This window comes from Scyliorhinus canicula, chromosome 9 (genome assembly GCF_902713615.1).
Source record: "Scyliorhinus canicula chromosome 9, sScyCan1.1, whole genome shotgun sequence".
Taxonomy (NCBI): domain Eukaryota; kingdom Metazoa; phylum Chordata; class Chondrichthyes; order Carcharhiniformes; family Scyliorhinidae; genus Scyliorhinus; species Scyliorhinus canicula.
Genome location: NC_052154.1, coordinates 4512921 through 4539493, shown reverse-complemented (window position 1 = coordinate 4539493; position 26573 = coordinate 4512921). Strand labels below are relative to the sequence as shown.

Genomic DNA, 26573 nt, shown 5'->3' with positions numbered 1-26573 from the left:
AAAAGATAACGCCAACGACCGGAGAACTCTGGCCGCTCAAGGTAATTGAGTCGTGCGCTAAGCCATGAGAGCTAATGTGAAAGGACTGTTATGGGGCTGGTTTAGCTCACTTGGCTAAATCGCTGGCTTTTCAAGCAGGCCAGCAGCACGGTTCGATTCCCGTACCAGCCTCCCCGACAGGCGGCGGAATGTGGCGACTAGGGGCTTTTCACAGTAACTTCATTGAAGCCTACTCGTGACAATAAGCGATTTTCATTTTCATTTCAACTTGCACAATGTAGTGTAAGAGGTTTGGAGCCTAGAATACCAGTTTCAAATCCTCGTTGGTTTTAATTTCAATGAATATTAGCGAGATGCCCTGGGAAATCTGTGGTTCAGTCATCAATTCACAAGTGAATTTCTACATTGGCCTGTTTTATGGGCCTATCTTCAACTGAATGTATGGCATTTTTGGATATACTCGTGTATTTTTGGATTCCTTCCAAATAAATTCAGACACGCCGCGACAGAGAAGAAATGTTCCACAACATTTGTGCTCCCAAATTGTGCATTGCAATATACACTACCCCATCCCATCTGGAATCACATGATTTCCCGGGAGAGGCAATGTAAAGAGAAAAATCTTTCGTCCCAATTTTGACGTGAAGAAAATTCAGAGAAATTCCGATTTGACTCCCTCCCACTTCCCCCTGTTTTTCGATGATCAAAACTCGTGATCCTTCCCTGTTGTAACCGGCGTCTTGTGTAAAAAGGAACTGGTCCAGCTCACGGGCTTGTCGGGATTTAGTGAATTGACGTCCACGAAATGAGCTAACAGCCTGTTCCAGGGCTTTGACAAAGAGTCATGCAGACTCGAAATGTGAGCTCCCTTCTCTCTCCACAGATGCTGTCAGAGCTGCTGAGACTGTCCAGCATTCTCGGTTTTAGTTTTAGATTCCAGCATCTGCTGTAATTGGCTTTTATCAACCAGTTCCAGAGATTCACTATTCTCCAGGAAATGGAACCTCAATCTTTTTCATAGAATTTGAAAAATGAAAAAAAAAATTCATTTTTTACAGAATTTACAGTGCAGAAGGAGGCCATTCAGCCCATCGAGTCTGCACCGGCTCTTGTAAAGAACACCCTACCCAAGGTCAACACCTCCACCCTATCCCCATAACCCAGTAACCCCACCCAACACTAAGGGCAATTTTGGACACTAAGGGCAATTTATCATGGCCAATCCACCTAACCTGCACATCTTTGGACTGTGGGAGGAAACCGGAGCACCCGGAGGAAACCCACACAGACACGGGGAGGACGTGCAGACTCCGCACAGACAGCGACCCAAGCCGGAATCGAACCTGGGACCCTGGAGCTGTGAAGCCATTGTGCTATCCACAATGCTACAAGGTCACCTTGTTGCCCCTGGTCCTCACTAACCTATTTAATTAGAACAAACTATCGACTCCAACACAAACCATTTCTTCATCGTCACGTAATCCGCTGTCAAATTTCTCCCACGCTTACGGTTTTTCCTGAAGGACAAAGTCCCACTCTTTTAGCCTATCCTGGTATCTGAAATGCTTCAAACTGGGATTAATTTAGTCGGTGCATGTAGTGAAATCAGAGTTGAAATGATTAGTTAATTCCCCTGTCGATCACGCGGCCGGTAGTAACTGGGATTAATTTCACATCTGTAATAAGCAACGATCCCCCCCCCCCCCCCCCCCCCCCCCCCCAAACTCAGTGCAGTTTGCTGGAGAAATAATCCTGCATTTATCGGAAGGTACTGCTGTAGTATTGCTCATGTGTTCTATTTGCTGTAGTTCGTTGGTATTTGCGGAGAAATAGTTTAAATAGACTCTGTTTGCTGATAGCTGATGTCCTTGGTCCTCCCAAACTTGCGATGATCATTCTTTCTTCTTCCTGCTGTTCCAGCTTCACCTGGTTCACTGGAACTCCACTAAGTACAATACCTTTGGCGAGGCAGCGGGGTCACATGATGGACTGGCTGTGGTGGCTGTTTTCCTGGAGGTAAGTTTGTTTCTTCAAAGTTAATGGTGAGAAAGGAGAAATTTGTTGTGACCTGATTTGAATTTCGTCACGAGGAAGGCAAAAAGGATTGAGTGGTCCGGCACTCTCTCCAGCTACGGCTGACAAATAAAAGCTCAGATCTGTCACAAACATTGTCGTAAAATTAAACGAGAAGTCATTGGCGTTTAGGCCGGGTACGACCCCAGATTGTCCCCAAGCACTTCCAGCCAGTTGTGATTTTGTTACAATGCAGTAAACACAGCAAGAGCCCGCAAACAGCAACAACAAAATCATCTGGTTTGGCGATGTTGGTTGTTTCGGTAATGTTGGTCGAGGGATAAATATTGGCCAGGATTCTGGCAGAACTGCCCTGCTCTTTGAAATAATGCCATAAAACCTTTTTAATATCCCCACGAGGGAACGGTAGTCCCTGATCAGATCTACGCCAGTGGGTGGAGTTAAAACTTTCTTTTCTGGAGAGATGATGTGGAGATTCACCTGAGGAAGGAGCTGCGCTCCGAAAGCTAGTGTTTGAAACAAACCTGTTGGACTTTAACCTGGTGTTGTCAGACTTCTTAGTGTTTCTGGAGAGAGTTCACTGACTTGGTTACGGTCGACAATACTCTGGCTCCCAGTGTCCCAGCTATCCCCGCTTCTAGGTGTACAAATATCCATTATCATAGAATTTACAGTGCAGAAGGAGGCCATTCGGCCCATCGAGTCTGCACCGACTCTTGGAAAGAGCACCCTCCCCAAGGTCAACACCACCACCCTATCCCCATAACCCAGTAACCCCACCCAACACTAAGGGCAATTTTGGACACTAGCGGCAATTTATCATGGCCAATCCACCTAATCTGCACATCTTTGGACTGTGGGAGGAAACCGGAGCACCCGGAGGAAACCCACGCACACACGGGGAGGATGTGCAGACTCCACACAGACAGTGACCCAAGCCGGAATCGAACCTGGGACCCTGGAGCTGTGAAGCAATTGTGCTAACCACTATGCTACCGTGCTGCCCACAAATTAGCTATTTAACATTGTGACTGCCAATAAACATTAAAAATATAATTATTAAGACATTGACCACCGATGATTTAGCATCTCATCTGTAAGGTTCAGTACTGGCATCATCAGCCTGGACTTCGTGCTTGGGATCAATGCCTTTATTGTTCTACAGTATATACCAGTGTTTCCAGGTTACAAGTTTATTTATTCTATCCCTGTCGTCCAACTCATAGATTAATCTGAAATGAGAAGGATATGGAGACACGGGAGGGTGCAAAAAATGATTGACAACAATGATAGCAGAGCTATGCTGGAGAGAGACTTGTTGCCAAAGTATTTTCACTCATTGGGACAAATGCAGGAATGCCAAATTTTACAACAATTTACACTGTAAGGGAAGAGTGCTGATTTGTTGGCAAATGGACTTTGGTTGGCCAAGGCGTTGCCATGGTGAAAGCAGCAGGGGAACCATATGTGATTTATAATAACTGGAAAAGATGTATCGAGCCACGGTTATTTTCACCAGAAAAGTGAAAGCGAGGGGTGAACTGGTAGAGATCTTTAAAATTCCGATGTGGTTTGATAGTGTGGATGCAGAGGTGTTTACATTTGTAGAGACGACCAAAAATTCTGGGCTGTAAATATAAGATCATCACCAACAAATTCAGGAGGGAATTCAGGAGAAACATCTTTACCCGGAGAGTGACGGGAATGTGAAACGTTCTTCGCCGGGAGTGGTTGAAACCAGTAAGATAAGAGAGGCATTTAAGGGGTAATTGGATAGACAGAAGAGGGAGAAAGGAACAGAGGGATTTGCTGATAGGATCAATGAAGAGGGTGGGAGGAGTCTCTCTTGGAGCATTAACACCAGCATGGACCCGTAGGGCCGAATGGGCAGCTTCTGAGCTCTGAATGACGTGTAATTCTATCACGATACTCTTAACCAATCTAATCTAGTCATATTTTGAAATGTCCTCACTTTCAGACTGGAGATAAGCATGCCAACCTGCACAGATTAACAGATGCCTTGTACATGGTTAAATTCAAGGTAAGAAAGGACGTTTAGAGAGTTACGGATATGTAAAGAGAGCCGGTCCATCTACCCGAAGAGCAGCTTTCAGTCTGTTTCACCCGTGTTGACACTAATTGATGCTTTCTCTGCCCATTTGTTTATTCCCTGACTCGAATTGCCGCAAAAAAAAAGTGCTGGTGCTGTTATTAGTACCAATAACTTTAAAAGAATGGATTGTTGGGCCACTTCATTGAGTCAGCCACAGAATATGAAACTCAGCAGAGAAACTGACCAACTGGCCGGAGGTTTCCTTCCCCAAAGGACGTTCCTGAACGGGTTGGGATTTGAGAACAATCTTAACAGATTTTCTGGATGTTTATTGCGTGCACCAAATAACGGGCTGTGTTGGAGCCCAAAAGTTAAATACATTTGTGGTGAATCCATGCCTTTGGGATGTTTAGTTTCTCAACAACAACAGCTTGCATTTATATAGCCTCCTTAATGTAGTAAAATGCCCCAAGCTTCACAGGTGCACTGATATACAAATTAAGAAGTCTTACAACACCAGGTTAAAGTCCAAAATATTTGTTTCAAACACTAGCTTTCGGAGCTCTGCTCCTTCCGCTTACCTCTTCATTCACCTGAGGAAGGAGCAGTGCTCCGAAAGCTAGTGTTTGAAACAAACCTGTTGGACTTTAACCTGGTGCTGTAAGACTTCTTACTGTGTTCACCCCAGACCAACGCCGGCATCTCCACATCATATACAAATTGGCATTGGTACAGCTGAATAAAACTTTAGCAACTTTGGTAAGTTTTAAGAAACATCTCATCACAGAGAAGGGTAGAGGGGATTAGAGAGGGAATTTCAGAGCTTGGAGCTCAGGCAGCTGAAGGACCGGTCCCAATGGTGACTGACGCAAATCAAGAGGCCAGAATTGGAGGGACGCAGAGATCTCGGAGGGATGTAGGGATAGAGAAGGGGAGGGGAGAAGCTATGTAGCGATGTGAAAATGAAGATGAGAATATTTAATGAGGACAATGAGCACAAGGATTAGTTACGATGCAGGCAGCAAAGTTTATGATAGAATCGAGTTTACAGAACATAGAACATAGAATAGTACAGCACAGAAGATATAATCTTTATTGTCACTAGTAGGTTTACATTAACACTGCAATGAAGTTGCCCGGAGGAAACCCACACAGACACGGGGAGAACGTGCAGACTCCGCACAGACAGTGACCCAATCCGGGAATCGAACCTGGGAGCCTGGCGCGGTGAAGCCATAGTGCTAACCACTGTGATGCCCAAGGAGAGAGTTCCACTGAGAGCGTTGGAATGATTGAGCCAGCGGACAGGAGTTTTCCATGCAGGGAGCACGACAAGCAAACCGCAAATCCTGACCGGTTTGTTCGTGGACCCCGGGGGTTGGGGAGGGATGTCCCTCATTCCAAGACCCTCAGTGCCTGATCGAGGGGTTCAACATTAGGAAGGGGGAGCCGCTGAGAGCCACCACCTTGCCTTTACTGCCGCCCACTTTCCCTGCAACCCTCTTCCACAAATTCCCTTCTTGCCATCACTGACTCCTGCCTGGGTCCCTCTTCAAACTGAGGGCCCGGATGGGTGTAGTACCGGCAGCGGCCACCTTCTCCCCAGTTGCACTGGTGAATGTAGAAGTGCCGCCAACCTGTGACTGACCGTGGAGGCTCTTGGCAGGTGGGACCTCCGCTCCTGGGACCCTGCCGTGGGAGAAGGCTCGCCGATGGCCTGTTAACTATCTGGTTGGCACTTTGGCTTCCGCGAAAAGAGACTACAGGGGGCAGTTGCTGGTTCTCTAGCTGGTGGCCAAGACGTCCATCACCACCCCAAGGTTTTATCTATTGTTTTTTTCAATCTGATTTTTCATTATGGGTTTGCAAATAATCAGGGGATAAGTAATTTGCTCTCCACATTCGTTGAACATAGAACATAGAACATTATGCCGCCGGCGGTGGGAGGGGGAATGGAGAGTTTTTTGGACAGGCTGCGATTTCCAAGGGTGCAGGAGGAGCAGGTGGAGGGACTGGGGGCGCCGATCGAGTTGGAGGAGTGGGTCAGTGGGATTGGCCACATGCAGTCCGGGAAGGCGCCGGGACCGGATGGGTTCCCGGTTGAATTTTATAAGAAATATGCGGACCTGCTGGGCCCCCTGTTGGTCAGGACCTTTAACTTGGTATGGGAGGGGGGTGTTCTGATCCTGAAGCGTGATAAGGACCCCTTGCAGTGCGGTTCATACAGGCCGATTTCGCTGCTGAATGTAGACGCCAAGTTGCCGGCGAAGATATTGGCCACTAGAATAGAGGACTGTGTGCCGGGGGTGATACGTGAAGATCAGAGGGGTTTTGTGAAGGGTAGGCAGCTGAACACTAACGTGTGAAGGCTGCTAAATGTGATAATGGTGCCGGCAGCAGAAGGAGAGGTGGAGATTGTGGTGGCATTGGATGCGGAGAAGGCCTTTGACAGGGTTGAGTGGGGTACTTGTGGGAGGTGTTGGAGAGGTTCGGGTTTGGGGTGGGGTTTATTAAATGGGTGAGGTTGCTGTACGAGACCCCGATGGCGAGTGTAGCGACAAATGGGAGGAGGTCCGAGTACTTCAGGCTCCACCGTGAGACGAGGCAGGGGTGCCCCCTGTCCCCCTTGCTTTTTGCGCTGGCAATTGAGCCTCTTGCCATGGCACTCAGGGAGTCGGGGAGGTGGAGGGGTTTGGTGCGAGGTGGGGAGGAGCACCGGGTGTCGCTGCATGCGGACGACTTGCTGTTGTATGTAGCAGACCCGGTGGGGGGAATTCTTGCTGAGTTTGGGAGTTTCTCGGGATATAAATTGAACCTGGGCAAGAGTAAGCTGTTTGTTGTACACCCGGGAGATCAGGAGGAAGGGATTGGTCGGCTCCCGCTAAAGAGGGCGGTGAGGAGTTTTAGGTACCTGGGGGTTCAGGTGGCTAGGAGCTGGGGGACTCTGCACAAGCTCAATTTTACTAGGTTGGTGGAGCAGATGGAGGAGGAATTTAAAAGGTGGGACATGCTGCCGTTGTCGTTGGCGAGCAGAGTACAGTACGTTAAAATGACGGTGCCCCCGAGGATTTTGTTTTTGTTTCAGTGCCTCCCCATTTTCATTCCGAGGGCCTTTTTTAGGAGGGTGAACAGCAGCATTCTGGGATTTGTTTGGGCGAGGGTAAGGAGGGTCTTTTTGGAGCGGGGCAGGGATAGAGGGGGGCTGGCGCTGCCCAGCCTCTCTGGGTACTATTGGGCGGCTAATGTCTCGATGGTACGCAAGTGGGTAATGGAGGGGGAGGGGGCAGCATGGAAGCGGTTGGAGATGGCGTCCTGCGGAGGTACGAGCCTGAAGGCACTGGTAACGGTGCCGCTGCCGCTCCCTCCAACGAGGTACACCACTGGCCCAGTGGTGGCGGCCACCCTCAAAATTTGGGGGCAGTGGAGGCGACACGGGGGAAGTGGGGGGCTCGGTGGAGGCCCCGCTGCGGGGAACCACCGGTTTGTCCCAGGGAACATGGATGGCGGGTTCCTGGGGTCGCACAGGGCGGACATCAGGAAGTTGGGAGACCTGTTTATTGACGGGAGGTTCGCGAGCCTTGGTGAACTGGAGGAGAAGTTTGAGCTCCCCCCCCCCCCGGGGAATATGTTCAGGTACCTTCAGGTCAAGGCGTTTGCTAGGCGACAGGTGGAGGGGTTCCCTTTGCTGCCCCCGCGGGGGGTAAGGGATTGGGTGCTTTCGGGGGGGTGGGTTGGGGATGGGAAGGTGTCTGACATCTACCAGGTGATGCAGGAGGTGGGGAGGCGTCGGGGGAAGGGGGGGAAAGGAGGGGGAAGGGGGGGAAAGGAGGGGGAGGGGGGAGAGAGAGGAGGGAAAGGGGGGAAAAGGGGGGGAAAGGATGGGGGGTTTAGGGGGATAGTGTTTAAGTTAATTTGCTTATTAATTTATTCTGTTGATTGTTGGGGGGGTGGGGCGGGGGGGGGGGGGGGTTGTTATATGCGTTGTTACGGGTGCCGGGGGGGGTGTTTATTATTATTATTGTTATTGTTATTATTGTTTTGTTGATATATATTTTTCAAAAAATTCCAATAAAATTATTTTTAAAAAAAGAACATAGAACATTACAGCGCAGTACAGGCCCTTCGGCCCTCAATGTTGCGCCGACCTGTGAAACCCCTCTAAAGTCCCTCTACACTATTCCCTTATCGTCCATATGTCTATCCAATGACCATTGGAATGCGTTTAGTGTTGGTGAATCCACTACTGTTGCAGGCAGGGCATTCCACGCCCTTACTACTCTCTGAGTAAAGAACCTACCTCTGACATCTGTCCTATATCTATCTCCCCTCAATTTAAAGCTATGTCCTCTCGTGCTAGACATCACCATCCGAGGAAAAAGGCTCTCACTGTCCACCCTATCTAATCCTCTGATCATCTTGTATGCCTCAATTAAGTCACCTCTTAACCTTCTTCTCTCTAACGAAAACAGCCTCAAGTCCCTCAGCCTTCCCTCATAAGATCTTCCCTCCATACCAGGCAACATCCTGGTAAATCTCCTCTGTACCCTTTCCAATGCTTCCACATCCTTCCTATAATGCGGCGACCAGAATTGCACGCAATACTCCAAATGCGGCTGCACCAGAGTATTGTACAACTAAAGGATTGTTGAGGATCTGTTCCCTTGACATATTTTCATGGTTCTATATATATATATATTAAAGGGTCTTTGGTTTTGGATGTTTACAGTGTAATTTATCCAAAAATAAAAGGTAGTAATTATGTTACTATATTGGCCACCCAGAGAGTGTGGGTTCAATTTCTAACTTGGGACATAGAGCAGGCACTCTAATTGGCAGAATGGGAGTTGTTTTGTCTTGGAATAGCTATTACAGCACAGAAGGAGGTTATTTGGCCCATCGGATGTGTACTAACTCTTTCAGAGCAATATTGTTAGTCTCACTCCTCGGCATCTTCATATCCTTTGAGTATTTATCCCTTTTATCCCCATTCAATCTGTATCCATCACCCATCAGAAACCTCCTGCCAGTACCTGTGTCAGGCTCTTGGCTATCTGCTGTATTTATTCACGACGTGGATGATGGGATAGAAAGCCACATTCGAATTTGCCTCTGACACAAAGATGGGTGACATTGTAAGCAATATGGATGGAAGCAGAAAGGTATTGATGGATTAAGTGAATGGGCAAATAGTGGCAAATGGATTTCAATATAGGCAAATATAAGGTAATCTACTTTGCACTTACAAAGGCAATCCTGAGAAAAAGAAGGATGTCACTCCTGGACTTCAAAGTCCAGGGATTTGGGTTCAGAAGGAATCAGGATCAGCACGGTAGCACAGTGGTTAGCATAGTTGCTTTGCAGTTCCAGGTTCGATTCCCAGCTTGGGTCACTGTCTGTGTGGAGTCTACACGTTCTCCCAGTGTCTGGGTGGGTTGCCTCCGGGTGCTCCGGTTCCCTCCCACAGTCCAAAGATGTGCAGGCTAGGTGGATTGGCCATGATAAATTGCCCTTGGTGTCCAAAAAGGTTAGGTGGGGTTACAGGGATGGTTTGAAGGTGTGGGCTTAATTGGTGTGATCTTTCCAAGGGCCAGTGCAGACTCGATGGGCTGAATGGCCTCCTTCTGCACTGTGAATTCCATGATTCTATGACTCGAGAAAGAGAAGTGGAGTTGTGGGGGAAGGTGGGTTTAAGAGGATATGGTGTGACTGCACTCTGGGCTAGTGCACACAGCACAGTGGTTAGCACATCTGCTCCAGAGCACCAGGGTCCCAGGTTCGATTCCTGGCTTGGGTCACTGTCTGTGCGGAGTCTGCACGTTCTCCCCGTGTCTGCGTGGGTTTCCTCCGGGTGCTCCGGTTTCCTCCCACAAGTCCCGAAAGACGTGCTATTAGATAATTTGGACATTCTGAATTCACCCTCTGGGTACCCGAACAGACGCCGGAGTGTGGCAACTAGGGGATTCTCACAGTAACTTCATTGCAGTGTTAATGTCAGCCTACTTGTGACAATAATAAAGACTGTAAAAGTACAGAATCCAACAGCACCAAAGGAAGCCTTTAGTTCAGCAGGTGTCATGGTTACCCTGCCAACGACACTCGGGTTCGACCAATGAATGTTCAAAGAAACACTGTGATTATTATTGCAGGAGAAATTGACAGGAAAGATCTGCAAACATTGAGATAAATGACCAGTTAATCTGTCTCGGCTAGACGTCTTTGCTGCTATTCGAAGTGTTGTGTTGGCCCCAAGTAGATGACCTCTTCCTCAATTATACTGAGCTGGAGCATTGGTCTAAAGTGTGGCTTTCAAACCCGTGACTTTGATGTCAGTAGTGAGAGGTCGTGAGCAAGAACGGAACTAAAAAGGAGAAAGATAGAAGCTGACATTTTTTTCTCTTTTTGATGCAAGTACAGCACACTGTTAGATGACCCTGTATTGCAAGATGCTCGGAGTACAAGTGTAAGGAAGTCATGCTGACATTTACACAGGGCGACGGTGAGAATACAGCTGGAGTACGAGGCACAGATTGTTAATAGGATAAAAGCAAGACACAGAGCTTTTTTATATTGAGAGAATTTATTGACTTGTTCAGTCTCCACAATCGGCAATGGTTTCATCGTCATCATTGACTTTTCATTCCAGATTGTTATCAAATTCGTTTTTCACCAGCTGTTCTGGTGGAATTCGAACCCGGGTTCCCAGGTTGCAACACACAGATTGTGGGGGGAGAGCGTCGCACTGACTGTGGGGGGAGAGCGGCGCACTGACTGTGGGGGGAGAGCGTCGCACTGACTGTGGGGGGAGAGCGTCGCACTGACTGTGGGGGGAGAGCGGCGCACTGACTGTGGGGGGAGAGCGTCGCACTGATTGTGGGGGGAGAGCGTCGCACTGACTGTGGGGGGAGAGCGTCGCACTGACTGGGGGGGGAGAGCGTCGCACTGATTGTGGGGGGAGAGCGGCGCACTGACTGTGGGGGGAGAGCGTCGCACTGACTGTGGGGGGAGAGAGTCGCACTGACTGTGGGGGGAGAGCGTCGCACTGACTGTGGGGGAGAGCGGCGCACTGACTGTGGGGGGAGAGCGTCGCACTGATTGTGGGGGGAGAGCGGCGCACTGACTGTGGGGGGAGAGCGTCGCACTGACTGTGGGGGGAGAGCGTCGCACTGACTGTGGGGGGAGAGCGTCGCACTGACTGTGGGGGGAGAGCGTCGCACTGACTGTGGGGGGAGAGCGTCGCACTGACTGTGGGGGGAGAGCGTCGCACTGACTGTGGGGGGAGAGCGTCGCACTGACTGTGGGGGGAGAGCGTCGCACTGACTGTGGGGGAGAGCGTCGCACTGACTGTGGGGGGAGAGCGTCGCACTGACTGTGGGGGGGAGAGCGTCGCACTGACTGTGGGGGAGAGCGTCGCACTGACTGTGGGGGGAGAGCGGCGCACTGACTGTGGGGGGAGAGCGGCGCACTGACTGTGGGGGGAGAGCGGCGCACTGACTGTGGGGGGAGAGCGTCGCACTGACTGTGGGGGGAGAGCGTCGCACTGACTGTGGGGTGAGAGCGTCGCACTGACTGTGGGGGGAGAGCGTCGCACTGACTGTGGGGGAGAGCGTCGCACTGACTGTGAGGGGAGAGCAGCGCACTGACTGTGGGGGAGAGCGGCGCACTGACTGTGGGGGGAGAGCGGCGCACTGACTGTGGGGGGAGAGTGTCGCACTGACTGTGGGGGGAGAGCGGCGCACTGACTGTGGGGGGAGAGCGGCGCACTGACTGTGGGGGGAGAGCGGCGCACTGACTGTGGGGGGAGAGCGTCGCACTGACTGTGGGGGGAGAGCGTCGCACTGACTGTGGGGGGAGAGCGTCGCACTGACTGTGGGGGGAGAACGTCGCACTGACTGTGGGGGGAGAGCGTCGCACTGACTGTGGGGGGAGAGCGTCGCACTGACTGTGGGGGGAGAGCGTCGCACTGACTGTGGGGGGAGAGCGTCGCACTGACTGTGGGGGGAGAGCGGCGCACTGACTGTGGGGGGGAGAGCGTCGCACTGACTGTGGGGGGAGAGCGTCGCACTGACTGTGGGGGGAGAGCGGCGCACTGACTGTGGGGGGGAGAGCGTCGCACTGACTGTGGGGGGAGAGCGGCGCACTGACTGTGGGGGGAGAGCGGCGCACTGACTGTGGGGGGAGAGCGGCGCACTGACTGTGGGGGGAGAGCGGCGCACTGACTGTGGGGGAGAGCGTCGCACTGACTGTGGGGGGAGAGCGGCGCACTGACTGTGGGGGGGAGAGCGGCGCACTGACTGTGGGGGGAGAGCGTCGCACTGACTGTGGGGGGAGAGCGTCGCACTGACTGTGGGGGGAGAGCGGCGCACTGATTGTGGGGGGAGAGCGTCGCACTGACTGTGGGGGGGAGAGCGTCGCACTGACTGTGGGGGGAGAGCGGCGCACTGACTGTGGGGGGAGAGCGTCGCACTGACTGTGGGGGGAGAGCGTCGCACTGACTGTGGGGGGAGAGCGTCGCACTGATTGTGGGGGAGAGCGTCGCACTGACTGTGGGGGGAGAGCGTCGCACTGACTGTGGGGGGAGAGCGTCGCACTGACTGTGGGGGGAGAGCGGCGCACTGACTGTGGGGGAGAGCGGCGCACTGACTGTGGGGGGAGAGCGGCGCACTGACTGTGGGGGGAGAGCGTCGCACTGACTGTGGGGGGAGAGCGTCGCACTGACCGTGGGGGGAGAGCGTCGCACTGACTGTGGGGGGGAGAGCGTCGCACTGACTGTGGGGGGAGAGCGGCGCACTGACTGTGGGGGGAGAGCGTCGCACTGATTGTGGGGGGAGAGCGTCGCACTGATTGTGGGGGGAGAGCGTCGCACTGACTGCGGGGGGAGAGCGTCGCACTGACTGTGGGGTGAGAGCGTCGCACTGACTGTGGGGGGAGAGCGTCGCACTGATTGTGGGGGGAGAGCGTCGCACTGACTGTGGGGGGAGAGCGTCGCACTGATTGTGGGGGGAGAGCGTCGCACTGACTGTGGGGGGAGAGCGTCGCACTGACTGTGGGGGAGAGCGTCGCACTGACTGTGGGGGGAGAGCGGCGCACTGACTGTGGGGGAGAGCGGCGCACTGACTGTGGGGGGAGAGCGTCGCACTGATTGTGGGGGGAGCGTCGCACTGACTGTGGGGGGAGAGCGGCGCACTGACTGTGGGGGGAGAGCGGCGCACTGACTGTGGGGGGAGAGCGTCGCACTGACTGGGGGGGGGAGAGCGTCGCACTGACTGTGGGGGGAGAGCGGCGCACTGACTGTGGGGGGAGAGCGGCGCACTGACTGGGGGGGAGAGCGGCGCACTGACTGTGGGGGGAGAGCGTCGCACTGATTGTGGGGGGAGAGCGTCGCACTGACTGGGGGGGAGAGCGGCGCACTGACTGTGGGGGGAGAGCGGCGCACTGACTGTGGGGGGAGAGCGTCGCACTGACTGTGGGGGGAGAGCGTCGCACTGACTGTGGGGGGAGAGCGTCGCACTGACTGTGGGGGGAGAGCGTCGCACTGATTGTGGGGTGAGAGCGGCGCACTGATTGTGGGGGGAGAGCGTCGCACTGACTGTGGGGGGAGAGCGTCGCACTGACTGTGGGGGGAGAGCGGCGCACTGATTGTGGGGGGAGAGCGTCGCACTATGAGGGGAGCGAGCAATTTGGATCTCTGTGTGTTCTCTGAAGTTTAGAGAGTGGGAGGTGACATCATTGAGACATAGAAGATTCTGGAGGGGCTTCCTGGGGGAGACGCTGAGAGATTGTTTCCCCTGGCTGGGAAATCGGGAACACCGGGTCAGTCTCGGGTTGAGGATTTGACCATTTAGAATCCAGGTGAGGAAAAGTTTCTTCAACTCAGGAGAATTATGAATCTTTGGAAGCTTCTAACCCAGATTGCTGCAGATGTTGGTTTACAAGTGCAACAGGTAATTAAGAAGGCAAATGGAATTTTGTCCTTCATTGCTAGAGGGATGGAGTTTAAGACTAGGGAGGTTATGTTGCAATTGTATAAGATGTTAGTGCGGCCACACCTGGAGTATTGTGTTCAGTTTTGGTCTCCTTACTTGAGAAAGGACGTACTGGCACTGGAGGGTGTGCAGAGGAGATTCACTAGGTTAATCCCAGAGCTGAAGGGGTTGGATTATGAGGAGAGGTTGAGTAGACTGGGACTGAACTCGTTGGAATCTAGAAGGATGAGGGGAGATCTTATAGAAACATTTAAAATTATGAAGGGAATAGATAGGATAGATGCGGGCAGGTTGTTTCCACTGGCGGGTGACAGCAGAACTAGGGGGCATAACCTCAAAATAAGGGGAAGTAGATTTAGGACTGAGTTTAGGAGGAACTTCTTCACCCAAAGGGTTGTGAATTATGGAATTCCTTGCCCAGTGAAGCAGTTGAGGCTCCTTCATTACATGTTTTTAAGGTAAAGATAGATAGTTTTTTGAAGAATAAAGGGATTAAGGGTTATGGTGTTCGGGCCGGAAAGTGGAGCTGAGTCCACAAAAGATCAGCCATGATCTAATTGAATGGCGGAGCAGGCTCGAGGGGCCAGATGGCCTACTCCTGCTCCTAGTTCTTATGTTCTTATGTTAAATTTGCTGAGTATCTATGACTACAATTGATAGCATTCTGGACACTAAGGGGGGGGGGGGGGGGGGGGGCGGGGCGGTGTATGGGTATAAGACAGGAAAGTGGAACTGAGCTAGAAGGTGCTGAATGGTAGGACATGCTTGAGGGACTGAATGGCCTCTGCCTGTTCCTATTCCTTATGCATAGTTGCTGTTAATCTGATAAGTAGTGAGCTGCATTAATGAGGCTGGACCTCTCTCCAACCTGAGGTGGTCATTATTGACATGGAAACTGTGTTAATCTCCTGTTAGGAAACAAAGGCCCAGTTCAAGGACTTTGACCCACAGTGTTTGCTGCCAAAATGCAGGGACTACTGGACGTACCCAGGCTCTCTGACCACCCCTCCACTCCATGAGAGCGTGACGTGGATTGTCTTCAAGGAACCCATTTTCGTGTCTGAGAAGCAGGTGAGTGACCACCTGTATCCTAGGGGTTTGAAACCCACCAGAATGATCTCTGAGGCTCCAGGTAGTCACGGTTCCAAGTTTTGACGCCCAGCTTGACCTTCCTCTCCGCTCTCTCCAGCACAGCCCCCTCCCCCTGTGTTTTATGAATTGTCCTTGTCCAACACCCGGTAATAGTTGAGATAAAAATTGCTCCAAATACATCTTGGGAAGACTGAAACCATTATCATACGTCCCTCATTACGGACAGGGGAGAGATGATGGGATGGCTCCTGATTTTTCCGACTCTTGATTGACTGCAGCAAGATGAAGAAATGTTTTCAACCCCTGAGTTTAAATTGAAAGAAAGAATTAAAACAAAATTCTCAACACTCGGAATATAAAATGCACGCACACGCACACCCTCACCCTCACACCACATCACCACACCCCAAACACACAACAGGATTAGTATCCAACGAGCAAACAGCTGGCACGCATAAATGGTCGACGACCTTCCCCTGTGCAATAAAACATTCGAGCAGAGTTTGGCTTTTTCAGTAACCCTAACCCACCCCGTTTTTATTTACCGTTGTCATGCGATGTGAGTATCACTGGCAAGACCAGCATTTATTACCCATCCCTAATTGCCCTTGAACTGAACGTCTTGCTTGGTCATTTCAGAGGGCAGTTAAGAATCCTCCCACGTTGCGTTTGGGCTGGAGGGAGGTTGGGGATTTTATTTGTGGGCCTTGGAGACTAGGACGCCATTTAAAAATCTGATCTCTCGCTACAACGGGCAGTTCTGGCGAGCAGAGCTCCCTGTTGCGAAAAACGGGGCTATGTGCAACCTCGGCTGTGTGTTCCCCATTCAGGCCCCTTATTCAACACGAGTAGCGTTGAATAGCGAGTGCCGGGGAAACAGGCGGCTAAACGCACTCACTCGGGGACTTTGTTCCCTTCTCCGAAGTTCACGCCCTATCCCCCAATATTGATACCCAATTAATACCAGTTGTAATATTTGCTGTTTATTGTGTATGTTAAAGATTAATTAGTCTAATCATTAGGTAAAGATAATTGCTTCAAGAGGTTATCATGATATGGTTAATTCCAGAGAACCTGGAGGCCACAAAGTCTAAACATGCCATTAAAGTTCAGGAAAGTTGGACACGTTCCTCCTCTCCTTCCTGCACCTTTCCTCTCCTACTATCTGGCTTCCCTTTCCTGCTCACTCACTCTCGTTACCCACGTTCTCTCTCTGTCACTCTCACACCCCCACAGGTGTTATTTTTCCTTTCACTCTCCATGTGCACTGCAGCTTGTGTGTGTGTGTGTGTCTGACTCTCTCTCTCTCTGCTTATTGGGGGAGGGAGTGGTGAGTTGTTGAGAGGGATGAAGTCTGTTTCCAGCTCCTCTCTATCGAGCACCGACACCCGAGTTCGGAGTGTGAGCTGGAAATATTGCTGCCGGCCAGCACCCAAAGGGTTAAACTCATTTAGGTAGCAGTGATAAAAGTGACGGATGCTGCTTTCGTGTGCAGGAGGTGATCTGTTTTGCCCTTGCCTCCCTCCAGGCTGCAGAGCTGAGCAGCTGTTATGGGAAAGCTGTGGGCCAGTGTCATTGGGCCTGCCCTTGTTCTGTCTCAGCCTGGTGACTCACAGCTATTACGTTTCCCGTATGATTGCAGTCTGGCACGATTCTTCCACTCTGCTCCGATCTGTCTTTTAATCTCTCCTCCCTCACTGCTGGTGTGCAGGTCCTCTGATTGTCATTTACTCGGCACAAATTACACACGCAAGCAGGCCTTGGCCCGACTGATTTATTTACTCCACATGAACCGCCTCCCACTCTAATTACCTCCTTCCATCCTGCCCCCGTATCTCTCAGAATCTCTGAATTGTTACAGGACAGGCGGAGGCTGCTCGGCCCATTCTGTCTGCTCTCCAAAGGAACAATGCCGCTCCCTCCCCACCTCGCAGTAACTCTGCACGTTCTTCCTTTGCAGATAATAATGCAATTCACGTTTGAAAGCCTCGATTAAACCTGCCTCCACCACATGCTCAAGCAGCGCATTCTAGACCCTAACCACTCGCAGCATAGAAGAAAAAGTTTCCCCTTAGATCTGTGTCCGCTCAGTCTCGCTCTCTCTAGTCCCTTCTCTCCCCTGCAAACATCAAATCTCCTGCAGCCATCAGTCCCCACATTTTAACAGTGACTGAATTTCCAATAATAATTAATTGGCTGTAATGTGCTTTGCCATGTTTTTGTGTCAGTGAAACGTGCTGTAGAATTGAAGCCTGTGGCCTTAATTTTCCTGGCCCTGTGAGGACTGGGGATGGGGGGGTGGGGGGGGGGGAGCCAGGTTGGTGAAACTCCCATCAGAATCCGGCCTCTGGAGATCAGAGAGGAATGTCAGCAGCCATTTCCCAACAAGGCAGCAACCAATTATGACACTTACGGACAAAATTAGGGGTATTTTCTGATGGAGAAAGAATCTTCCTTCCGTGGCACCCCCTGGTCACCTCCACTCGGCTGTGCGCAGAGCCCACGAGCTCTTGTACAGTGCCTCCTGCTGGCAGGCCAGAGGCCCATCAATAGGTCCTTTGAATCCTCCTCCTCACAGTGACATGAGGGTCACCATCGTGGCCGCAGGTTCCCTTCTCCACAATCATGTCCTGGCAGCTGTGGCCACAGGATTTTATCATTCTTCAGCGGAGTCTCCATGTTGAGGTCTACCACCTACATCAGCAGTGGCTACTCTGGTGGGGCTGTCACCCTCCCACAGCCTGGGGCGCTCTGGATTGCCCCCCCTCCCCCCTCCCCCCACGCCTTTGTGCAGCCTGCCTGCCATGTTTCAGGCTCCCAGAGGTGCTTATTGTTTCGACCCCTTGGGCCTGCCCCACTTCACCTGTGGTCGATCTACCCGGCTCGCAACGCCTGGCGAGACGTACCGCAATCACGTGAGACATCGCGATGTGAATCCTGCCCATTGTGGGCGGCATCCCCTTTTTTCAAATCTGCATGTTCGAGCGAGACAGCTAGTCTCACTTTAATGTGCAGTTTGCCGGGGTACCCGAGGCATTGGGATCTAAATCCTTCACCTTGGAGACCTGGAGCGAACGCCGTTCAGTGCTGGTCTCCACAAACAGCGACCAGGTGGAACGGCATTCCTGGGAGTCTCCCAGTGAATCGGAGATCCCAAAGTGCATGCCCCGGGTCCCTGGTGCTATGAGGTAGCAATTCTAACCACTGTGCTGCCTGTGATTAGAGATTCCAGAACAATCCTGGAGGTGTTAGCAACAATGTCTGTCTAATATTGTCCCGATATGGTTAGATTGTTTTGCGCCCTGCACAACTTAAACAGGATGTGGGGATGCCGGCGTTGGACTGGGGTGGGCACAGTAAGAAGTCTTACAACACCAGGCTAAAGTCCAACAGGTTTGTTTCAAACACTAGCTTTCGGAGCACTGCTCCTTCCTCCAACTTAAACAGAGAAGCTTGAGAGTGGCCTGTGCAATGCATTCTGGGTGGCTGTCCATCCACACAAGTTCCCATCTTAGCTCTTAGCGGGCGCCTGGTTGCCAACTCTACCTCCTCGATTGCAGGCAAGCCGGAATTGTATCCATCAGGATAGGGCTGGGGCTCTACCTGAAGCTTGGATTTTTCACAAGCTGCACGGTGATTTCCGGAAGCTGGTGATGGATTGAAGGATCTGTTTAGACTTGTTGGGCGGGATTCTCTCAGCCCACGGCGAGCTGGAGAACTGCCGGGCCGGAAGCCAATTGCCGCGACTCCGGTCCGGCGGTTCTCCGGTGAGTGGGGAATCGGCGCCGGGGGGGGGGTGGTTTGCCGCAGTGCCGGTCGGGAGCCGCTCTACGCGCCACCACCCCCCACGGCCGTTCTCCGCCTGGGGTGGGCCAAGTGGTCGCAAAAAAAATCCAAGAACCACCATCGCCGTCCACGTGTGACCTTACCCGGCGGGACCTCGGTGTGCATCCTTCTGGGGCGGCCTGTTTGGGGGGAGGGGGGGGGGGTGTGATGATATGATCTGCATACTCGTCTGCCATTGGGCCAGAACGTCGGCTTACCATTGGCCCTGGTCGGTCATGTGCCTCTCGACCGATTGGCCGAGAGGCTGAGTTAACCACGCCTCTATTAACGAGGTATAAATGCTCAAACGCCTGACGATCGTCCCTTTCCACTGTAGACGATCGCAGAGCTGTGTTCTAGTTAATTAAAGCCAGACTTTGGTAAATCACTCGCCTCGCGTGTAATCGATGGTACATCAGGGGGGTCCGACCCTGGGGTGGGTCATTGGGTCTAGAGATCAGGACGCCATTTTAAAAATGGAATCGAACCTGGGTCCCTGTTGCGATGAGGTAGCAATTCTAACCAATTCTAACCGATTGGCGGGTCGACCTCTCGGGCTGGGGGCCCCTTTTGCTCCGTGCCAGCCACTGTCGCCCTACGCCATGTTGCATCGGGGCTGGCGCAGAGAAGGAAGCCACCGCGCATACGCGCTGGTCGCAGACCCGTGGCGCCCATTTGAGGCCGGTATCGGCAGCTGGAGCGGCGTGGGTCGCGCTGGCCTGTCGGGCTCGGAATAGCTGCTCCTGGGGGCCTGTTCACTTAGCTTTAGGAGCAGAGAATCCCGCCCGTTGTGTTGGAGAGGTTAATGCAGGCAGCCCCTGGATTTAACTTGATAGCAAGTATAGAATGTGAATGATGAAAGTACACGGTCCATCAGTCTGAATTTGCACGCCCCCAGACACCAGTGTGGGAGTGTTAGAAGTGGGGAGCAGGTCAAAATGAGTCATCACTTGAATCCACAGTGAGTGGCATAAGTACCGAATGTGGTAGTGTAGCTGGACTAATCATCCAGAGACACTCAATTTAAAACCCAGCAGGGCAGTGTGAGAATCTCAGTCTGGAAATTAAAAAGCTGGTGCAGTATCAGTGAAAGTAAGTGAGATTGACAGCTCTTTGTTTAGTGAGGGTGTTGGTAAATGCGCAGTGCAGGTAGGTAAATGGGCTTGTGACGCACAGTAACAGGTGGGTGTGTGAGCAGGGTGCTGGGTGGGTGAGATGTGACATGCCTGTGTGTCTGAGATGTGCATTCCTTCCTGCTGCTCGGTGCTGTACAACAGCTCAGTAAATTAGTCCCACTTCAACCTGACCCTGGCATTTGGCCAAAGCAGTGCAGTCAACTTCACCCTTGAATTAAGTTGTCCAAATGCCAGACATGGAGAAGTCGGAATAACACAAAACACCTGGCCTTGCTTCTTTGGTACATCGATCAGCAAATTTGTATTTTACTAGCTCCCTGACCACCAAATGCCCTCATTCTGGAAGTTATGCCTGGCTAATTAAAGGATTGCTTTAATTGGGTCTTGTCAGCTGAGGCTCTGAAGGCAACAAGATTCATACGGTTTGTTTGAAAGCTCACGGTTCAAGTCCCACTCCAGAAAGTCATGTAAAAGCTTGTTTGGTGACGTTAGGAAGACGGAGGCCCAAGTTTGATGGCTGATCTGAGTGATGGTATCACTAACAGTGTAGCACTGAGCAAAGAACAATACAGCACAGGAACAGGCCCATCGCCCCTCCAAACCTGTGCCGACCATGGTACCTGCCTAAACTAAAACCGTGCGAAGGTTTAGAGGAGATGTACAAGACAAGTTTTTTTTTTTTACGCAGAGGGTAGTGGGTGCCTGGAACTCGCTGCCAGAGGAGGTGGTGGAAGCAGGGACGATAGTGACGTTTAAGGGGCATCTTGACAAATACATGAATAGGATGGGAATAGAGGTATACGGACCCCGGAAGTGCAGAAGATTTTAGTTTAGACGGGCAGCATGGTCGGCGCAGGCTTGGAGGGCCGAAGGGCCTGTTCCTATGCTGTATTGTTCTTTGATTGCACTTCCAGAGTCCGTATCATTGCATTCCCACCTTATTCATATATTTGTCTGGATGCCTCTTAAATGCCGCTATCGTACCTGCTCCCACCACCTCCCCAGGCAGTGTGTTCCATATATTTACCACCCTCTGTGTTTAAAAAAACTTGCTTCGCACATCAGTTCTAAACTTTCCCCACACACTTTAATCCTATGTCCCTGAGTACTTGACTCTCCTACCCTAGGAAAGTGCATCTGACTATCCACACTGTCTATGCCACTCAATCTTGCAGACCTCTATCAGGTCGCCCCTCAACCTCCATCGATCCAGTGAGAACAGACCGGGTTTATCAAAACTCCCTTCATAGCTAATGCCCTCCATACCAGGCAACGCATGGCTGATCTGTATCTTTATTCACCAGCCTTGGCTCCATATCCCCGTCTGGCTGGCAAAAGTCTATTGATCATGGGTTTAAAATGATTAATCAAACTAACATGTGTCACCCTCTGTGTAAAAGAGTTTGATAATTCTGTCACTGAGTGTGTGAAAATGTGCGTTTCTTCAATGCAGATGGATAAGTTCCGAATGCTTCTGTTCTCGGGAGAGGAAGACTCTGAGAAGCAGCCAATGGTGGATAATTTTCGGCCTCCTCAACCTCTCAAAGGGAGAACAGTCCTTGCTTCCTTCAAATTGTAGCTTCAACCAACCTTGCACCAGCTCCTGATCAAAACTGAAGACAACATGCCCGCAGGGGACAGAACAGAGCCAGGTGGGAATGAGAGAGACCGAATGGAAGACTGGCCATGTCATCGCTGCACCTCATTACATTGGCACCCAACCAAATCCCGCCTCGCCCACCCTCGAGTATAAAATCTCCACCGTCTCTGGCTGTGGCATCAGACTGGAATCCTATTCTGTGTTGTCCATCTCCCCACTGCCCTCTGCTGTAAATGTATTTGTGGATATTCCATCTCTAGTGTGAATTCGCAGTTGTAGCTGCTTCAGGATTAACATTGAAACCTGGGATTAGTTTTGGGTGCCCCCCCCCCCCCCCCCCCCCCCCCAACCTATACAGACACGCACTCCAACACTGATTATCTTCTAATTGTATGAACCATTTTTCCCCTTTCTGTCAAGGGCAATCGAGTCCCGGATGAGATTTTCAATGTGGTGGCGATTCTCTGGCTAAAGCTATGCAGTCAGCACGCCATTGCCAATGGGGCCAGGTGCCCTCTGTCAATGGATTGGTAATACCATGAAAACAAGGGTGGTCATTTACTCTTGGGACGGTACATGTTGGTTGGTATTCATTGAAATTGATATCTAATCAAGGGCAGGGACACCTCGAGGTAAAGTGTCTTAATGTGTGAGAGTTGCAAGTTGAATCAAGTCTTGTCTTCACACTGTTGGAACCCAGATTGGGATTATTTACATTGCGCTTCAGCTTCTATCCACTCTTAAAATGCTTCCTGCAGAAACATAGAACAAAAATGGAAAAGTGGACTCCTTAGAGCACATACCACCCGCTATGTTAATTCAACGTTATCACAATTACACAGCTGTTCCTTGAAGCTTTCCCCCTGCCTGGTTGCTGCTCTGTAACTACAAAACCTAAAAAATATATATTTTTATTACGAGCTTCTATCTCACTGAGGTGGTCTCAGGCCAATCCACAACCAACAGCCTGCTCCGAAAACTCTGCTCACGTTTTGACACACATGACAAATTTCACCACAGCATCTGAGACAATCCACAGCATTCTACAAAAGGTTTAAAAAAAAAAGAAATATTTTTATTATGAGTTTCTACCTCACCAAGATGGTTTCGGGCCAATCCACAGCCAGCCTGCTCTGAAAACTCTGCTCATGTTTTGACACCTGTGACAAATTTCACCATGCATCTGAGACAAATTACATTCTTCTTAAAAAGTCAATTTGCCAAATCTCCCAATGTTAACAGACCCTTTAAAATATTTCAGGGTCCAGATCTAGCTCCACATCTTTGCCAAAAATGAATCAGTTGACGTGGGCTTCGACCCCACAACCCAAAGATGTGCAGGCTAGGTGGATTGGCCATGCTAAATTGCCCCTTAATTGGAAAAAATGAATTGGGTACTCTAAATTTTAAAAAAAAATCCATCCATTATTTTCTGGGATATATTATTTACAGAAAGACGACCAAACTAATAAATAAGAGGGAAAACATTATCCCTACCCACCAAAGAATGTGAGTACAAATTCTACCGGGGGAGCTTCAGAGTTCAAATCAGATGAAAGGATTTGTGAAATACAAACTCTGTTCTCTATTACAGTAGATGGGTCGTTAATGTCCTTTAGAGAAGGAAATCTGACTTCCTCAGGCAACCAGGGCCTATTCTCTGTGATTCCAGGGCCTATTCTGTGATTCCAGGGCCTATTCTCTGTGATTCCAGGGCCTATTCTCTGTGATTCCAGGGCCTATTCTCTGTGATTCCAGGGCCTATTCTCTGTGATTCCAGGGCCTATTCTCTGTGATTCCAGGGCCTATTCTCTGTGATTCCAGGGCCTATTCTCTGTGATTCCAGGGCCTATTCTCTGTGATTCCAGATCCACACCAATGTCGCAGACTCTTAACTTGTCTCTTGAATGTTGTCAAACTTGTTAGATAGGCGACAGCAATGGTTCAAAGTGAAGGTGCTGCAAACTGGGCTGGGCAACACAAGCCCACGATGCGTGAACGGGGACAACATAGACTGTAGATATCCATCTCCAGCTTACTCTGCACTGCCAGATTGTGCACCTGGGTGAAACTCTTGCTCCTTCACTTCCAAGAGCAAATACCATCCCTCCCTCTTCCTCTATCCCCAAACAAACAATGACACTGGATGAATGTTAGTTCACACCAGAATGTAATCGGGGCACAAACTATGTGTGACTATCCTCTGGGCTTGCCTATGCACCTCACGGCCTAACATTGGCCTGTAGCTGTATCACTGGTCAGGCATCATTGGCTGCCCAAATCATTGCTCGTCAGGCTCAATGCATTGTTTCCCTGCCCAGACGAGTGCTGCTCAAGATGTTTGACTGCATGCAGATCAAACCAACCTGGCTGCTCAACCCGTTAAACACTCACTCCCTCCACCGCTAATGCACAGTAGCTGCCGTGTGTACCATCAATAAGACACATCAGCAATTCATCAAGGTTCCTTCGACAGCACCTTCCAATCCCACAACCTCTACCACTCCGAAGGACAAGGGCAGCAGATACATGGGAATTCCCCCACCTGGAGGTTCCCCTCCAAGCCACGCACCATCCTGAATTGGAAATATATCAGCCGTTCCTTCGCTGTCGCTGGGTCAAAATCCTGGAGCTCCCTCCCTAACAGCACAGTAGGTGTACCTACACTTAAGGGACTGCAGCAGTTCAAGAAGGCAGCTCACCACCACCTTCTGAAGGGCAATTAGGAATGGACAATAAATGATGGCCGGGCCAGCGAAGCCCACAATTAAAAAAATTGATGTCTTATATACGGACCAGAGTATACAGTGGTTAGAATGAATTAGTTTAATGTTTATTCCACAGCCTGTCGATTCTCCCGGGACTCAGGACCTGTTCTCAGTATTGAGTCATTTTGAAATGGCCAATTGTGCTGATTCTCTTTTTAATCAACCCGTTTCCATGTCTGTAATTTATTAGATTTACCAGTTCAATAATAAAGTTATTCAGATGAATTGTTGTTGTATTTTGTCTTGTTAAAACAATGCGAGAAAGAAAGAAATACAAAGATTATTAGAAATAAATACAAGTATTATTTTCAATCTGACCTTCCATTTACACATTTACCTGGGAAAGATAAAGCTGCTGTTCAAATGACGATCAGTTTGTCCTTCGATGGGTTTCTTATTTTGTTACCTCTCCGTATACCTGCTCAGCACTACCTCCTCATTCTTTTGTAATCCAGGAACTGGCAACAGGACTTGACCTCGGCACAATGTGACACAATCAGAGTCTCGCCTCGGAGCCAGGTCCCACTCCAGAGTCTCGCCTCGGAGCCAGGTCCCACTCCAGAGTCTCGCCTCGGAGCCAGGTCCCACTCCAGAGTCTCGCCTCGGAGCCAGGTCCCAGTCAGAGACTTGAACAAAAAGGCCAAGCTGACATTCCAGTACAGTACTGAGGGAGTGCTGCTCTGTCAGAGACCTGAGGCTGGATTCTCCGCACCCTGACGCTGAAATCACGTCCAGCACCGGGGCGGAGAATCCACTTTCACACATGGAATTGGGACCGGCGCGGTTCCCCGATTCTCCGGCTCCCGCGTATCGCCTACCTGCGGCCATTGCTGCCGGTCCGCCCCGCCATTCTCCTCTCCCCCCACCCCGACCGGCCGAAGTCCCGACGGCATGGGTCTAATGTGGTTCTGCCGTACGGGATACTCGCGTGGCGGCTGCAGACTCTGTCCGCAGCCGTCAAGGTCAGGGGGCGGCCGATTGTCGGGCAGGGGGGTCCTCATATGGGACTGGGCTATTTTTGGGAAGGTGGTCAGAGTCGGGCGTGCGGCCGATCAGGAGCACTATTCCAGCTCCATGGTCTGAGTCGTGCGGCCTTTGACCCGGAAGTGCGGGGCCCGTATCGGCAGCTGAAGCTGCGAGATCCACGACAGCTGCCTGCTAGCCCCCTGCAAGACGGTGAATCTGTGGCCTTTTGACACCTGTTTTACTAGCGTAAAGAAACACAATCTCGACGGCGTAGGGACATAGTCTCCCTGTTGAGTTAGTGATTAAACCGCAGTCCCATATGTGTAAAATAAGGTGTTCGAAGAAGAGGGTATCCTGACCAACATCGCTGGACCAGATTATCTGGTGATTTATCTCCTTGCGGTTTGTCGAATCTTGCTGTGCATAAATGTGATATGTCGTCGAGTGCAATGTGCCCAGTTTCCTGCCTTACCACAGTGATTAGGTATCAGAAGCACTGTGGGATGGCCTCAGATCATGCAAAGTGGTAAACAAATGCAGATCAAAAATACTTGCAATATAAAGAACTCCTGGAACTTCCAGGGGATTGGCAATTGAGCTGGATCCCCATTCCCCTCGTACTTAGTACCCAGGAAATCCAGCTGCTCCTACCTCTCCTGAGTTTCGTATTCTGATCTGTGGGTCCTGCGGCCTGCACAATGCCCCGCCTTTCACATCACGGCCTGTTGTAAAGCGGCTAAGTTCAAAGGTCAAGCCACTTTGCCGGGGAGAAGGTTAGTGTACGGTGTAAGTGGGTTGGATTTGTGGAGATTGAGGGGGGTGATGGGGAGGTTGGGAAAGATCTGTGGGAGTTGGGGACGGGGGGGGGGGGGGGGGGTTCGGTGAGCCTGGTTTGGGAGGGGTGGTAATCGTATTGGGTTGGGGTGGGCCTGGCCTGAGTCGAGAGCGGGGAGGTGAATGGAGGAATGGTCAGGTTGGATTGGGGTGGAGGGGGGGGGGGGGTAGTAGGGGTACTGGGGAGAATCCCATGGGGATCATGGGAGGGTAACAGATGGTGCAATTTGAGTTCAATGAAAATCTGGAATAAAAAGTCGAATCATAACCATGAAACCATTG

The 26573-nt window shown here is 51.0% G+C and overlaps 1 protein-coding gene across 1 annotated transcript in view; it reads left to right on the top strand.

The window, feature by feature from the left end:
- Positions 1-24716, top strand: part of ca7 (carbonic anhydrase VII) — a 44880-nt gene extending 20164 nt beyond the window's left edge. The window contains 4 exon segments of the mRNA XM_038806216.1: positions 1921-2016; positions 4013-4075; positions 14986-15141; positions 21577-24716. Coding sequence (XP_038662144.1) covers positions 1921-2016; positions 4013-4075; positions 14986-15141; positions 21577-21702 — 441 coding nt within the window. The 3' untranslated portion in view covers positions 21703-24716.
- The last annotated feature ends 1857 nt before the right edge of the window (positions 24717-26573 follow it).